General features: G+C 45.4%; 1 protein-coding gene across 1 annotated transcript in view; it reads left to right on the forward strand.

Annotated features, from left to right (window-relative positions):
- The window catches only part of TRPC5 (transient receptor potential cation channel subfamily C member 5), a gene marked incomplete at its 3' end in the record, with an annotated part of 77,185 nt that extends 63,504 nt beyond the window's left edge, over positions 1 to 13,681 (forward strand). The window contains exons 8-11 of the mRNA XM_082770440.1: positions 10,072 to 10,278; positions 10,463 to 10,504; positions 12,167 to 12,256; positions 12,947 to 13,681. Of these exons, the coding sequence (XP_082626566.1) occupies positions 10,072 to 10,278; positions 10,463 to 10,504; positions 12,167 to 12,256; positions 12,947 to 13,681 (1,074 nt within the window). The remainder of the gene's footprint in view (positions 1 to 10,071; positions 10,279 to 10,462; positions 10,505 to 12,166; positions 12,257 to 12,946) is intronic.
- Positions 13,682 to 14,645: the final 964 nt, after the last annotated feature.

Raw genomic sequence — 14,645 nt, forward strand, 5'->3', positions numbered from 1 at the left:
TGGTGTTTGCAGAGCCTCTAAATGGGAGCACTCTCTATGCTCTGACTTCATCTTCTGCATCTTTCTTCTGTTGTTAGAGCAGACAAAGCTAATTTGCCATCCTAGGGCCCAATCCTTGCAAGCCCTTGCTCATGTAAGTGTTGTCAGCAGGATCAGAAAGATAAAGCTTTCTGGTGTTTTTAATCTTTTTTTTTTATTATTATTATTGTTTTAATGTATTTATCTGACCCCGTGTGCCGCCAGGGCCAAACCACCTGGGCGTTATTCAGAGGAGTGGAAACATGACATTTAAGTAAAGACCAAGATCTTCAGATTTTGGGGTGACCCCAGGCTGATTTACGATATTATAGGGAATTTGCTGGCCCTGGCGTGGCTGGGTTTTGTTTCCCTGATGTACCACGCTGGTGCCCCACATGACAGGTCAATAACTCTCTGCCCATTACGTCGAAGCAGCGCAGCAAGGTTCGCTCCTGCTACATGATAGAAGCTGAAGTATCCAGATGGACCCACACAGGTTGCAGCCCCCTGCACTAGCCCATCTTTTATTTAGACCTGACAAGCTCAATTAGCATTATCTCGTGCTTCTGCATCAAGGGGACTTCTGTTAAGACGGCAGAGGAAAAGGGAAGAAGCAGAAGATAAAGGAAAAATGTTTTTGAGGAAAAAGCAGTAAGAGAAAAGGGATTTGTCTGTGAACTGTCACCTGATGGTAAGCAATGGGAACAGCTATATTAAGACTCCCCTGAAATATGACTTCTTAGATTGTAGTCACAGAAATCACAGACTCATCTAGGTTGGAAGAGACCTCAAAATCACTGAGTCCAACCTCTGACCTAACACTAACCAGTCCTCCACTAAACCATATCACTGAGCTCTACACTTAAACATCTTTTAAAGAGCTCCAGGGATGGTGACTCCACCAATTCCATGGGCAGCCCATTCCAATGCCTCACAACCCTCTCAGTAAAGAAGTTCTTCCTAACAGCCAGCCTAAACCTCCCCTGGTGCAACTTTAGCCCATTCCCCCTCGTCCTGTCACCAGGCACGTGGGAGAACAGACCAACCCCCACCTCGCTACAGCCTCCCTTGAGGTACCTATAGAGAGCAATAAGGTCGCCCCGAGCCTCCTCTTCTCCAGGCTGAACAAGCCCAGCTCCCTCAGCCGCTCCTCGTAAGCTCCTGTAGCGCTGCTTGGGGTTGTTGTGCCCCAGGTGCAGGACCCGGCACTTGGCCTTGTTGAACTTCATGCAGTTGACCTCAGCCCATCGGTGCAGCCTATCCAGATCCTCCTGCAGAGCTTTCCTACCCTCAAGCAGATCGACACACGCACCTAACTTGGTGTCATCTGCAAACTTACTGAGGGTGCACTCGATGCCCTCGTCCAGATCATCGATGAAGATATTAAAGAGGACCGGCCCCAGCACCAAGCCCTGGGGGATGCCACTAGTGACCGGCCTCCAGCTGGATTTAACTCCTTTCACCACAACTCTTTGGGCCCGGCTACCCAGCTAGTTTCTAACTCATTGAAGTGTGATGTTAGCGCTGCATGGATTTCATCTTCAGCATGCTGCAATATAGCAAGTAAGTTCACGCTAATCATATAGGTGAAACAGGATACATACAACTCCATCCAATTAAACAGAAAGATTTTGAAGAACCTGGGTGCTGTGCTGCAGTCACAGTGTTGTCTGGTGCAGCTCCCCACAGCTCCTCAGCTGCACACCCAGCGCCAGAATCGGGGGGAGAAATAAGGACTTCATCTCTTAAATCAGTGCTCTGTGCACGGCTCGAGATTCAGTTACGGGACTTGAGCAATCTCATACCTTCATAATGGTTTCCTTTCTTTTGCCTCAAGGATATGTTTAAACAACCAGAATATTTAGCTACAATTTTTCATTTTTGAGCAATTTTTCAAGTTTTGGCAGCTCAGCGCGTGCGCTGCATTTAAGTGACTGTGCAAGCAGGCTGCTGTCTGGAGGCGTCAGACACCGGCTTCTCCCACTGGCGCTGCGACCTTTCCAGCCTCAAGAACAGACACAGTCCATCTCCACTCCTCTGCTGAGGGTGGGCAGTTCACAACCAATGATAAAAGCAAAAAATACCTGAACAGCTGTGTGTGGTTTCACTGATTAACTATAAAAGTTTGGGAATTATTATTTTATTCTTCATGTTACTTAAGGAAGGATTATAAAGGCTACACATATATTTATATAAAGAGGTTGTAAAGTCTAACAAGATACCAAGCCTTGATCCCGGGCAACTCCTGCAGCACATGAAAACAGCTCCCAAGGTCAGACCAGTGATGAATTTACTGTTGTTGCTGCCTTTCTGGCCAGCTGGTTGTGGCCAGATATCCTGGGACACATTTGTATAGCAGAGGAGCCAGTAGCAAAGAACATAAAACGTACTTTGTGAATATTCATAATCAGAGCTCGGATCTGAAAGTTAGACACAAGTGCCCTTATCTAAATAACACGTTAAATAAACTGCTAGAGCTGTAAATACCTTTGGGAATGACTGACATCGCATTTCCTGGTTGAAATCACACCCTCTTAATGGCACAGGCTGGATCCTGAGATCTGAAACTCACAGGTAGACCCTAACTGGGCTTTTGCTTCTTGGGACTACTTTCTCTTAAAAAGAAAAAAAAAAAAAAAAGGAAAAAAAAAATAATGAAGACAGCTACAGAGAAGTATGCGATTCTCCTTGATATCTGGCTCTCACCAGTCTAGCAATAAAATTTAAGACATTTCTTCATCCTTGGAAGACTCTAATTCCAGGTTGCTCTGCTATGCAGAAAAAAATAAGCTGTGATATTGTGGAAATAGCACGAGTAGAAATCAGGCTTTCTAATTTGCCACAGTACTAAGAGTCACCAGTGCTCAAACACTTGGGGTTAGACATCCTTTTTTAGCCCCCGATTTCTCCATGGGCATGTGTGAATTACTTGATTGTGACCTGGCTGGAGGTCGTTAACATTATCAGCACAGATATCCGCCTTATCTCTCTGACTGCCAGCTTGAAAAGAAGCTCTTATCAGCTGGAGATAAGGGAGAGAGGATGGATGGCAGGAAGAACAAAGCCTTGGTGATATCTCTCTCATTGTTTCTTCTTGCTGAGTTTTTTTCTTAGAGCACTATTTGTCTACACGACCTTCATACAGCTCTGATTTATTTGACTGTTAAAATAAAACCTGAACTTTGCTGGAATATGACTGAAGAACAAAAAGGCGTCAATTCAAATCATTTACCTACGCTAAAAGCAGCACAAGGCACAGTTTCCTCAGATCCGATATTCCCTGGCCTTCTCATTAGCCATCGCTGTTCCCATCCAATGCGCTGGTGGGAGATGAAAGGTAATTGATATCTATAACCTGCATACGAGGTGGAATGGCGTGCACTGCCAGCTGCAATAACAATGGTAATTACGAGATCTTCTGCACCCAGCCGGTATGAATGGCAGAGCTGCCAAGGCAGGCCTTTTCCAGGTAGAAGCAAAGCGATTCCCTGGAGCTGGGCGAACCAGGCACGCTGCAGCATGGAGGGACGGCGGAGGAAGTCGTGGTCAGCGCATCAGCAACAACGCTGGGCCTTGTCCAACAGCTCCAGAGTGTTCCTGGGGCAATTCCCAAGCACAAAGGGGAAGCTCCCAAGAGGACTTCCCATAAACATCTGTAACTGGGACCCATGAAACTTTGCAGCGTGACAGTTACCTCGCTGGGAAGTAACACGTGCCTGCCAAAAACAAGTGGCCAATAGTATGAGGCAGTAAGATTTACATGCTAAATCCTTGGCAGGAGATTTAATAGCCCCTAAAGCAGGAGATGTGAGGATAGCTTACATTTGATGTTCCTTGACAGCAATTTAAAGCACTAGGACTGCCATTTCTGTGAACCCAGGGCTTCCAGGTTTCCTCCTGAGCTGGGGCTGCCACGATGCGCTGCAGCCACGGCACGCGCTGTCCTGCTTCTGCCTGACCTTGACAGCAGGACCCAGGAGGCTGGGGGATGTTATTTTGGGTTTGATGCCACTTTTTTGTAAGATCTGGCCAGAGCAACTGGTGTGGTTGGACACAGATGGCATTTTGCTGCCCTTCAGTGCACGGCCGCCCTACCTGCTTCTGGCGAGTGCTGCCCGTTGGCTTTGTGCTGTGCTCAGTAAGGTGTCTTGAGCTTGGGCACTGCAGAACTAAATCCTTCACCAGTTTCTCATTAGCATCTTGTTCTACGGACTGTACCATGACTGGGCTCCTCATCTGGCATGCAAGTTCTAAAGGCTCGCAGTCCCATTGATGGCTTGTCTGCTATGGAAAAGTTTATTTATTTTTTCCTCCCGTGTGCTGTGTTTGATTTCTCCACCCAAGGGCCTCGCTGCCTCCTGCATTTTACCAGATAAGGCTTGCTCTTGTCTGAAACCAAGCCTTTACCTGTATCCTGGCCCAAGACTTCATTTTTCTCGTACCCCAGAGTCAGCATTTATGTGCAGTTCTTTGAGACCTGCACGTTTCATGAACGCGCTTTTCCTTTCCTTTCCTCTGTTGGCGCCAGGACATGCGCAGCAGCCCCAGCTCCCTCCTGCACCGAGCACCCTGTCCTTTCCTGCTTGCTGTGGTTTGCTCAACAGCTCCCTGGCCACGCAGCTGCCCACCCCAGGGGTCTTTCACACCTTAGGTGCTGGGCTGTGTCAGCCACAGACCCGTTCCCCAGTGCAAATATCCTGTGGCTGCTCGGGACCTGGCTGTTCTGCCTGGTGCACTGTGATTTCGCACTAGAGAGTAGTTTCATCTCTTCTTTGGCTGTCTCATTCCCTGTTCTAATTGCTTTTTCTAATGCTAGATAGTCCTCCTTTAGCAATTTTTCTTGTATTATTTTTGAGATTGATCCCATTAAGTTCTTATCCTTCAGTATGTCATCCCCAGCTTTGAAAGCAAAGTCATTTGTTGTCAGCTGCAGCTGAATTACCTGTGCATTAATTGCCTTTGTAGGTCCCAGATTTTGCTCGCAGATGATTTTTTTCTTTGTATGAAATATCTTTATTTGAAAAATATTCAGCGCCATTTACCTCAAATAGCCTGCTTGGGTTTTTGCTGCTTGCTTCTCTGAGCTTGTCATTAAGCCCCCAAGCTCCGTCGATGTTATTACCAGCTTGCACAACACGTATTACAAAATTAACAGTCTTGAAACTGCAGAAAAGTTGTCTGTGTTGGGTTCTGCAAAGATTAACGTTCTCCTGGCTCTCTTTCTGCACTTCTTTCTGTTCAAGACACACAAAGGCATATTTTTTTGTGCTAGCCTGCTTGAAAGCCATTACTGATATATTTCCTGTGCTGTTACCTGCTCTGGGTTTAGCCTGCAAAGAGCAGTAACGAGGCACACGAGATAGAAATATACTAAACATAGTTTAATGACTTTCTCCTGCACTTAGCAGCTCAGCTAATTATACAGCAAAAAAGCACCTCTGACGTTTGTTCTGTGCCTCTCAGGGAATGGGCCCCTCCCTTACCCGGTGTGCTGCAAACCCGGCATGTCCACGAGCACCTCTTAAAGGTGGATGATGTGCCCCCTCCTTCCTCCCTGGAGGACAGTCCTACAGCTTGGGCACTTCTTAACCTGTGGGGCTGCTGCTGGCACCTCCCGGGACAGCAGCAAAGAGCAGTCCTTGCAGAAATCACACCAGCTTCTCCCTGCACACCAGGAGCTGCCTGCGCCTCCTTCCGAGGCACTCAGCCACGGCCAGACAGCCTGCTCCCCAGGGCATTGTCACAGCCCTCTATATCTGCATCTGACAGGCAGCAGCCTGATTTCCAGCTTAGCCCACTGACTGTTGTATAATAAAATACAAGAAAGGCACACGCAGCCCTTTTTGTGCCAGCTCGAAAGATGCTAGACATCTTTATACATTATTCTGCACAAAGGGGTGCGGGGAGGGTTTGTGTCACAGGGACACACTTCTTTCCTCTCGTTCAGGGAAGGGGAGAAGCCCTCGTGTACCTCCTTGTAGCATAAAGGAGCTGAAGTAGCTGATTATCCTGTGCTTGTCTTATCATGGGTAAGTTTGGAGGTATCAGCGTGCCTGGCTGCTGAGCTTCATCATCAGCTCTGTGCTGTTTTCACGGAGTGTTCCCAACATGGCTCTGCAGCAGCAAGGAGCTGCCGTAACCCCTCAGAGCCAATGTAGGCTCAGGACCCTCAGCCTCATCCCTGCACTTTCAGGGATGCCAATTCAAGAGGCACAAGATCGGTCTCCTGTGCCCTGATGTGCCCCAGGCTTGTGCTCCAGCTCCTGGGGGCTAAGGTAACAGTAACAGCTTTTTCCTCTGCCAGCTTTTCAGCCGCCAGGGAGCTGAGATCCTAAATCCACGAACAAACAGGTTGAGAGGAACCTAGATGCAGAGGTAGTCACCTAATACAGAGAGCTGAAAGTCTTCCAGTGATGGGGCTGTGCTGGCTGGGCCAGGACCCACTGAGAAGCTGGATGTTTTTTGGCAAAGTGTGATCTAAACCATATGGCCCAGCAAGGAGATGGTGACGGAAGTCTTTATAAAAAGCATTTTACAAAATGTAAACAACAGATTTTTCTGCACAGAGATAAAGATGGAGATCAATGCTTGAATTATCCTGGATAATTAGTGTAGCAGGTAATTATTTAAAATCGGGCACATCTGTGAATACATCACTTTGACTGAATTAGAAAATCCTCACAACTGCTACAGTAAGATGGCTCCAGCAGTCCCACAGGGAAATCTTTATGGGAGATTAATTCTCGCTTCAAATGGCAGAGATTTGCAAGAGGATTAGGTGGCCAGTATGACACATCCGCATTGTGACAGAAAGTGATCCAGGCTTTTTGTTCTCACAGAAGAGCCGCGTGGTGCTTTCTTTGAATTCACGTGTTCTTTGAGCTTGAGGGCTCGGCCCTCAGAAGTAGTGTTTTATAGCCGAAAAGATGAGCAGTGAAGGAAAGTGGTGACAAGAGCAAGGGCAGGAGAACAGCAGCTTGAAAAGAGGACAGCGAAATCCAAACTTGGATTTAAAGTCCTAAAAAGCAGCAAGGTCACGCTTGCAGAGCTGGTGGGTATGGTTTTCAGAGTACTATAAAGTGTACAAAAAAGTTGTCACCTAACATTATATGAGACAGCGCAGGTCTGGGAGGACTGGGTGAGGAGCTGTGAGGACAGCATCTCCCGTCACCCATCTCAGCAGCTGCTGCAGGAGCTCCAGGTTTGACCATCACTGCGTGGCTTCGCTCGTGGTGGCCAGGCCCAGGCTGAGCAAGGGAACAAGCCGCTTGGTTTGGGTTTTTGCTGTGTTCAGGAGCTCACGGTGAGTGTTCACTCATGTGCAGTCTTCAACAGCTTAGACACAAAGCAGGCTGAGGCTCGGGCAGCTCTCAGAAATGTGAGTCCTGCTCTGTGGCCTGCTGGGGAGATGCACCAAAAAGCTGGAGCACGTCTGGTAGGCTACCAGGCCACACTCGCAGCCAGCGCAGCATCTGGCTGTACCAGCAGACGCTTCAGGTTTGAATGATTGGGTACCAAATGATGGCTGAAGCATGGTACTCCCTGTTCTCAGCCCAAGTGAGTTCAGAAAGCTGTTTTGTGTGCAGATCTCACTGCTTACAGCACTAAAGAGAGCTCTAACCAAGAAAATGGTGGTTTCCTGGCACACAAAAACACCCTCAGTAAAATTGAAATCGCTCCTTGCTGCATGATTCCAACACAGAACTGGTGCCAGGAGTTCTCATCTGATTTGCTCAGGTTCTCAAAACATCAAGGTGAATAATTGAGACAGGCTGAGTTTGTAAACCCCAGGGAATTCACAGCAGCAGAAGAGAGGAAAATAAAAAAGAGATACTTTAGGCAGTGTCCAGGGGGTCTGTCTTTTAAAAAAGGTTATATGGCACTCCTGGGCTAAGGCTGCACAAGAAGAAGTACCAGTGCAGCTGAAGCTGGCCTCCACCAGCCTCACCTGCAGGTGTATTTACATCAATAGGGATTTGTTCAGACCAACCACAAAACTTCCCCAGTGAGAAACTACCACCAGGTTTCATGGCGCTGCCCTCCATCTGCAATCAGCCCCTATTCAAGCCCATACAGTACCATTAAATATCTTACTTTAAAGTAAAATAGCAAAAAGTACTCTCTACAGGAAGTTTATTATCCTTTTTCTTTCATTTCCCCCAAGCTAATTTGCAATCCCTGAGCTAGAGATTTGCCTTATCCTTCCCTACAAACAGCATCCAACATCTACTGCTAAATCACCTCCTCCCCCAAGACAAAGAACGCCAGAAATACACGTTTCTATCCAAAATATCAGTCTTGCACTCTCCCTCAGCTACTGTTTTACACTAAACTCGGTGTTTCCAGGTGTCTGCAGCTCCTGCATGCCCTAAGAAAGCCTTGCAGCAGGGCTGAGTAACTCAGCACCACCCTCACGCTGCCGCATTTAACGTGGATATTCCCCTGCAGCTGCTTGATCCAGCCTTCAGAGATGCAGCCACTGCTGGATTTTCCCCTTGGGCTAGTAGTGAGCCTGTCTGTGGGGAGCTGCAGCTCAGGCCCTGGTATTTTGGGGCGATTCAGCCCACCAAGATGTGCACCTGGGCCACCGAGGCAGTTGTGTTAAATTGAGAGCTGCACGTCATTTCAATATGCCATTAAAATGGAGCTGAGCTGCACCTCTCTGTCAAAATGTGAGCATATTTTAACCATGTCAGAGCACTGGAGCGTAGCCAGAATGCCAGTGTAATAATTTTTTGGGCATGATGTTCAGCCATATTTTATTAAACTCCCTGTCCTACACTTCACTGCGTGGGTCTGAGGGCTGCTGCCTGCAGCCCAGCATCCAGGAGGGCTGCTCCTTCCAGCTTCACTTAAATCTACTCAGAAACTTAAAATCATCATTGTGTTCTTGGTTAAATCTCACGTCAGATACCGCAAACATAAACACTAAACAGCTAAACCACCGTAACTATCAGCACTACATTCCATGGAGGTAAGAGCACACATCCTTACCGCTTAGATGCGGGGTGCTACTGCAGACTGTGCTCAGCACTGCTTGAAGGATTTGGTTTTCTTCCTTTTCTGCCCGGTGTCAGAATTCCTGCAAAACATGAAATAGGGGCATTTTTTAAACTTCAAAACCAGCACGAAGCAGCATGACATCCATTCTGAATGTGGATTTTGTATTCATATGGACTTCATCTGCAGAGAGAGCTGCATCACCTCTCTGAATCCAGGCTGTAGGTTGTTCTCTTTGTCCTGATGCTGAAGGGAGCACGCAGTTTGTTACCAGACAGCATGGCACCTCGGCTCCACAGACCAGACTGCAAATACCTCGATTTGGGGAGCTCCATTTTGCAGCCTGTAAGATCAGCATCTTGCACAAGCTCAATATTTCTTGGTGATGCTATGGACATGCTGCGCATCTGTGTAGCTGTGAAGTGATGCTAATAACTTTCCACCTTTGCTTTGTTAGGATGAAGAACACTAGAGCTAGCATGGTGTTGCAGTGATAATATAAATAAATAAATAAATAAAAACCAGTAAAATGTTTCCTGTTTGTGTAATGATAATGCAGAGGCAAGATTTAAAATATAGCCCCCAGTAAAATTTATCACTTCTTTATAAACAAGAGCTGAATGAATAGATGCTATAAAACAAATCAACAAAGACCACGACAGATTTTTTTTCCAGGGAAGAGTGTGAGAATTCATTGGATTTTGACATGAAAAACAAGGGTCTGTGATAATATAAAAGCAGTAGCAAAAAGAAAAAAAAAAAGTTTTCCTGCTTCTTTTACGGGTGAACTAATGTGCACAACCTCTAAATGATAAAGCATGTGAAATTTCTTTTTGCTATCATTACATTTCTCAGAGGTTGGTATTTTTATACTCAGCTACATTTCACACTGATTTTTTAAGTACACCCCCAGCGAGGGAGATGGAAGAAGTGACACTGCTTTGCCTGCAGCCAGAGAAATGCTTTCTTGCTCGCATCACCACCTTAGTCGCTGACATTTGCTTCAGTAAAGCCTGCCTAAAGCTGTTGATATTCTCTTTCCTCCTCTCACAGGACCATGCAGACATAGAGTGGAAGTTTGCACGGACAAAGCTCTGGATGAGTTACTTTGATGAAGGTGCCACTCTGCCCCCTCCTTTTAACATCATCCCAAGTCCCAAGTCTTTCTGGTACCTTTGCAAGTGGATTCACAAGCAGCTGTGCCCAGGCAGTGACTCTGACAATGAACAGAAGAGGCATGAAAACCTCAAAACATTCACAGTAAGGAGCTGCATAGTTTGAAACTTATTTTTTGGGGGTGCTTGTGCATGTTCAAGGTCACAAGGGGTGCTACTGTGCTGGTGCAGCAGAAGGTTGCTGCTGGACTGGGACTCGCCAAGAGCCATCAGGACTCTACAGACAGGATTACATGTTGGGTAACATGCCTCTGCCTTTCTCGTTGCAGGAAAGGCATGCTGACAACCTCATTCAGAATCAACATTACCAGGTAAACTCTCCTGCAGATCAAGTTTTTACTTACAGTTTCTTCTTCCTGCTTATTTTCTATGATCTCACTTCTTGCTTTCTTATAGAATACATACACAAGTGTAGGAGCTCCAAGAGGATCTTGCTTGTCATGGATTAAACATTTCCTCAATAGAGGTGGGGTGGTTTAGTAAATCACTCCTAGCCTTTCACCTGCTCTGAAAACAGCAAACTTGCCAGGTGGCTCCCTGGTTGCTGAAGTCAAGGCAACATCACCATTGACTTCAGAGGGATCAGACTGTCGTGTCGTCCTGATTAAAACTGTTTTTGCAGCATTTTTACATACTCTCAAATTGTTCCTCTACTACTTTTTTTTTTCTGCAAGCCATCCCTAATCCTAACTCAAACAGCAGTTGAGATTTCCTTCAGTTTTGGACAGCTCAGGAAGGAGGAATTGTTCCTTTGTTGAATTTTGCTGTTTCTGTTCATTCTCGGCTTGCTTGTCATCAAGTGTTCATTAAATTCAACCTACGAAAGGATGAAGCGGTATTAAAAACACCAGCTTCAGTGCTTGAATTCAATGTGATCATGCCAGCATGCTGGAAGGACAAAAAAAAATCTCCTCAACGTTAGGTGGTACGTCAGACAATACTGTCAAAAGCCATAAATAATTTGTCTTACGTAGGACATCTCCTGTTTTCTGAAGAGTCTTTGTACGTGGAGTTGACACTTAATGTACTTAGTCACTACTGATAAGAGACATTGGGTACCTTCTGACTTCACAGCACAGCTCACAGGTACCGAGAGTGGGATCTCTTAAAGCACCTCCCAGTAAACCCTTGGTGTGGAGCACAGCTTAAAGCTTGGGGTTACTCAGACTTCTCGTCTCCATTTATGGGGGAAAATGCAGGGAAGGTTTGGGGTAGTCTTTTCTGTATCCAGACATCAACCTGTGTGTGTCAGGTAACAGACAGCAGTCCAAGCCTGCTTATACAAAGCCAGCAAGGAGGTACACAAATGCAGAGCAAAATGGATCTCATCTAAGTTGTACCAAACAGCCCAGGTAATGCTGGAGAACAGTCACCAAAGGTGTGACTCTACTTCCAGTGCTGTCCACAGATGCTGCAGCAGCTCTGCAAGGAATTTTTAACCTCCCATTAGAGGGCACCCAGGCAGCTGGCAGATGTGGGCTAACATCAACGTGCATCGCTCTGTAGAGTCCTGGCTGTTTGTTCTTCAGGTTATTTGTTGATAACACACCATCATTTAAAGAAAAAAATCTTAAAGTGGCAAGCTTAGCCCATCAAGATAGATACACAGCATATACACGAGACTGGTAATCTCGAAGGACTTCCAGCATCTGAGATTAAATAATGCATGAAGAGGTTTAAATGGCTTGAAGACATTTAAGATAATCTAGATTATTTTTTTCTGAACAAGTTTTATGTATGCAAAGCAAGTACAACAAATCAGCTCACTACACTTAATAGCTGAGCTTTCAAGATGAAATGTAAACAAGCCTCTGCAAAGGTTTGTTCTATTTGAAAGTGCTGTTTCTAATAGTGAATTTTTTTTTAAGAGAGCAGAGTCAGGAGAGCTATCAGTAAGAATTCGGTGAAGTACAGCAAGAACAGAATTTGGTCTGAGCCAGCAGCTGAATCACTTCTGTTGTTTCATATTTCAGGAAGTGATCAGAAACCTTGTGAAAAGATACGTTGCAGCAATGATCAGAACTTCCAAAACCAATGAAGGTTTAACTGAAGAAAATTTCAAGGTAACTTCCTAGTCTTTAATAATCGTGTTACACTAATGCCAGTAGCCACTTGCAGAGTTCCCGCTAACTTGGGAATATATTTTGCGACCAGCAGTGGAAATATGACTGTTACTGGAGCTGGGAAGGTATGCGATGTACATGCAGTCTTCTTTTGAGCAGAGAATATTCCTTATAAGGTTGTCTTTTCACAATGTCTCAGTATGTCTTAATGCACAAGATTTTACATAGACAGTGGCTTTGAAAACCGGTAAGAATGAAGTATCTGCTTTGAGTCAGCATTACACTCCTAATCCTAAACTGAGTCTGGGTTAATGGATACAGAGAATATTAAATTTGGGCCTATCAACTAAAAGATTCCTGCAACAATTCTAAATTCCAACAGTTTCACTTCTATAAATGTCTTATTTAGGCTTTCCCCAGCCCCAAGCAGGAAGAGGGGATAAGGGGGTGGTCACAACGGCTGGTCCCACAGCCCTTGAAGACAAAGATCTTGTAAGCTCTCCAACTCTCAGGCTTACCAATAAATTTTTTCATGTCACCAAATCATAAAGATGTACGTAGCGTTCTTGTAAGTCTGATTTGGTGTCAGCCATTTGCATAACTCTTAACAATTCTCCCAAGAGAAACTGATCTTTCTTTCACGTCACAGATGATGCTGTTGAGTGGCACTCATTTTCCCTCTTGCCCTAGGAATTAAAACAGGACATCTCAAGTTTTCGCTACGAAGTCCTTGATCTCCTGGGAAACAGGAAGCCCCAGAGGAGAAGTTACTCTACCAGCAGCACAGAGGTGTCCCAAAAGGATGAAACAAACGAGGATAGTGCTGGGGAAAAATCCAAAGCCAAGAGCGTGTCTTTCAATGTAGCCAACAAAAAGAAGGACTTCAATGTATCTGCTCTAATTAAAACCATGTCTGGGATTGATATGGTGGAAGAGAAGCCAAAAAGCAATGGGATCAGTAAGCGCTCCTTCATCCGAAATGGAAATAGAGTTCAGAGGCTTTCCAGCTCCAAGAAGGAGTCCTTTAAGAGACTGGGCCTGCTGTTCTCCAAAATGAACGGGCACGTCCCTGAAGCAAATTCAGAGCCCATGTACACTATTTCAGATGGAATTATTCAGCCACACTACATGTGGAAAGACATTAAATATTCTCAGATTGATAAAGAGAGAGAAGAGAATTGTTCCAAAAGTGAAATTAACCTCAATGAGGTGGACTACAGTGGGAACACGAGACTTACAGGACAGAGCAAGGAGTGCCCTGTGGTTTGTACCAGCTCCCTTCACTGTGCTTCCAGTATTTGTTCCTCTAACTCCAAACTTTTAGACTCATCAGAGGATGTGTTTGATTCATGGGGAGAGGCTTGTGACTTGTTTATAAACCAGTGGAAAGACGGGCAGGAGGATCATGTAACAACTCGGCTATAAGTAAGGCTACCTTAACACCTGCTAGAAAACTTAGCTAATTATTTGTAATTGTTTGCTCTCACTTGATTCAGCATTATGAATTCCTTTCTGTCCACAGGAGAAAAAAATGTAAAATTACTTATGTTAACCTATTTTATAGCCATCTGCACCTTTTTTAGTTTACTTTTTTACACTCACAAATACTGAACTGAAGGTTTCACTATTTATAAGGTCACTGTAAACTACGGGACTCCTTCGGATGCAGTCTTTGAATCCCACATAATTCAGACACGCTGGTGGCGGAGTAGAGGATTCCTCCAGTGCACTCATCATCTTCCCAGCACCGCTGGGTTATCATCGCTGCTATCCAACACCATCAGTTCCGCATCCTGCTCAAACTCCTCGGCATCACAACCAGCTGGTGAGCAGTGGCTTAGCAGGAGGCTGAGAATCATATTTGCAATCTTCTTAGAAAGTGTTTCAGGTTACAACTGGCTTTTTGTTTTCTTTAAGCAATACAACCTCTGATTCTTTCAGCTGCGTGTTTTTTTTTTTTTTCAGGTCATTATATCCATATTGTAAAGTGTTACTGAATAAGAGACACCTTTGATCATGTGGCTCTAGAACATGTGATGATTTGCTTATTTATCTAATTGCTATTAAGAAATTCCCCTCATAGGGAGCAGAATGACCTCCCAGTTCAGCTGGCAGTGGAAGCCAGCACCTGGCCTTGCCACCAACTTCTACATAGATGAATGGACACAAAGCCAGCTGTGGCTGCTTGAAAGAGAAACCTCAGAGTGGTTCTTCTGTCACTGACAGGGTGCACCAAAACCCAGCCCTAAGCCTCCCCCTTACACCCACCCCCCTGAGCTGCATTTGGGTTTTGAAATCCCTGGCTTTATTTCCACTGCTGCATTCCTTTTTTTTGCTGCCTCCCTGGTCAATGTCACGCTGTTAGGTAGAAAACCGTCCTCCTGGTGTA

The sequence above is a fragment of the Aythya marila genome (assembly GCF_965140915.1).
Source record: "Aythya marila genome assembly, chromosome: 13".
NCBI classification, from domain to species: domain Eukaryota; kingdom Metazoa; phylum Chordata; class Aves; order Anseriformes; family Anatidae; genus Aythya; species Aythya marila.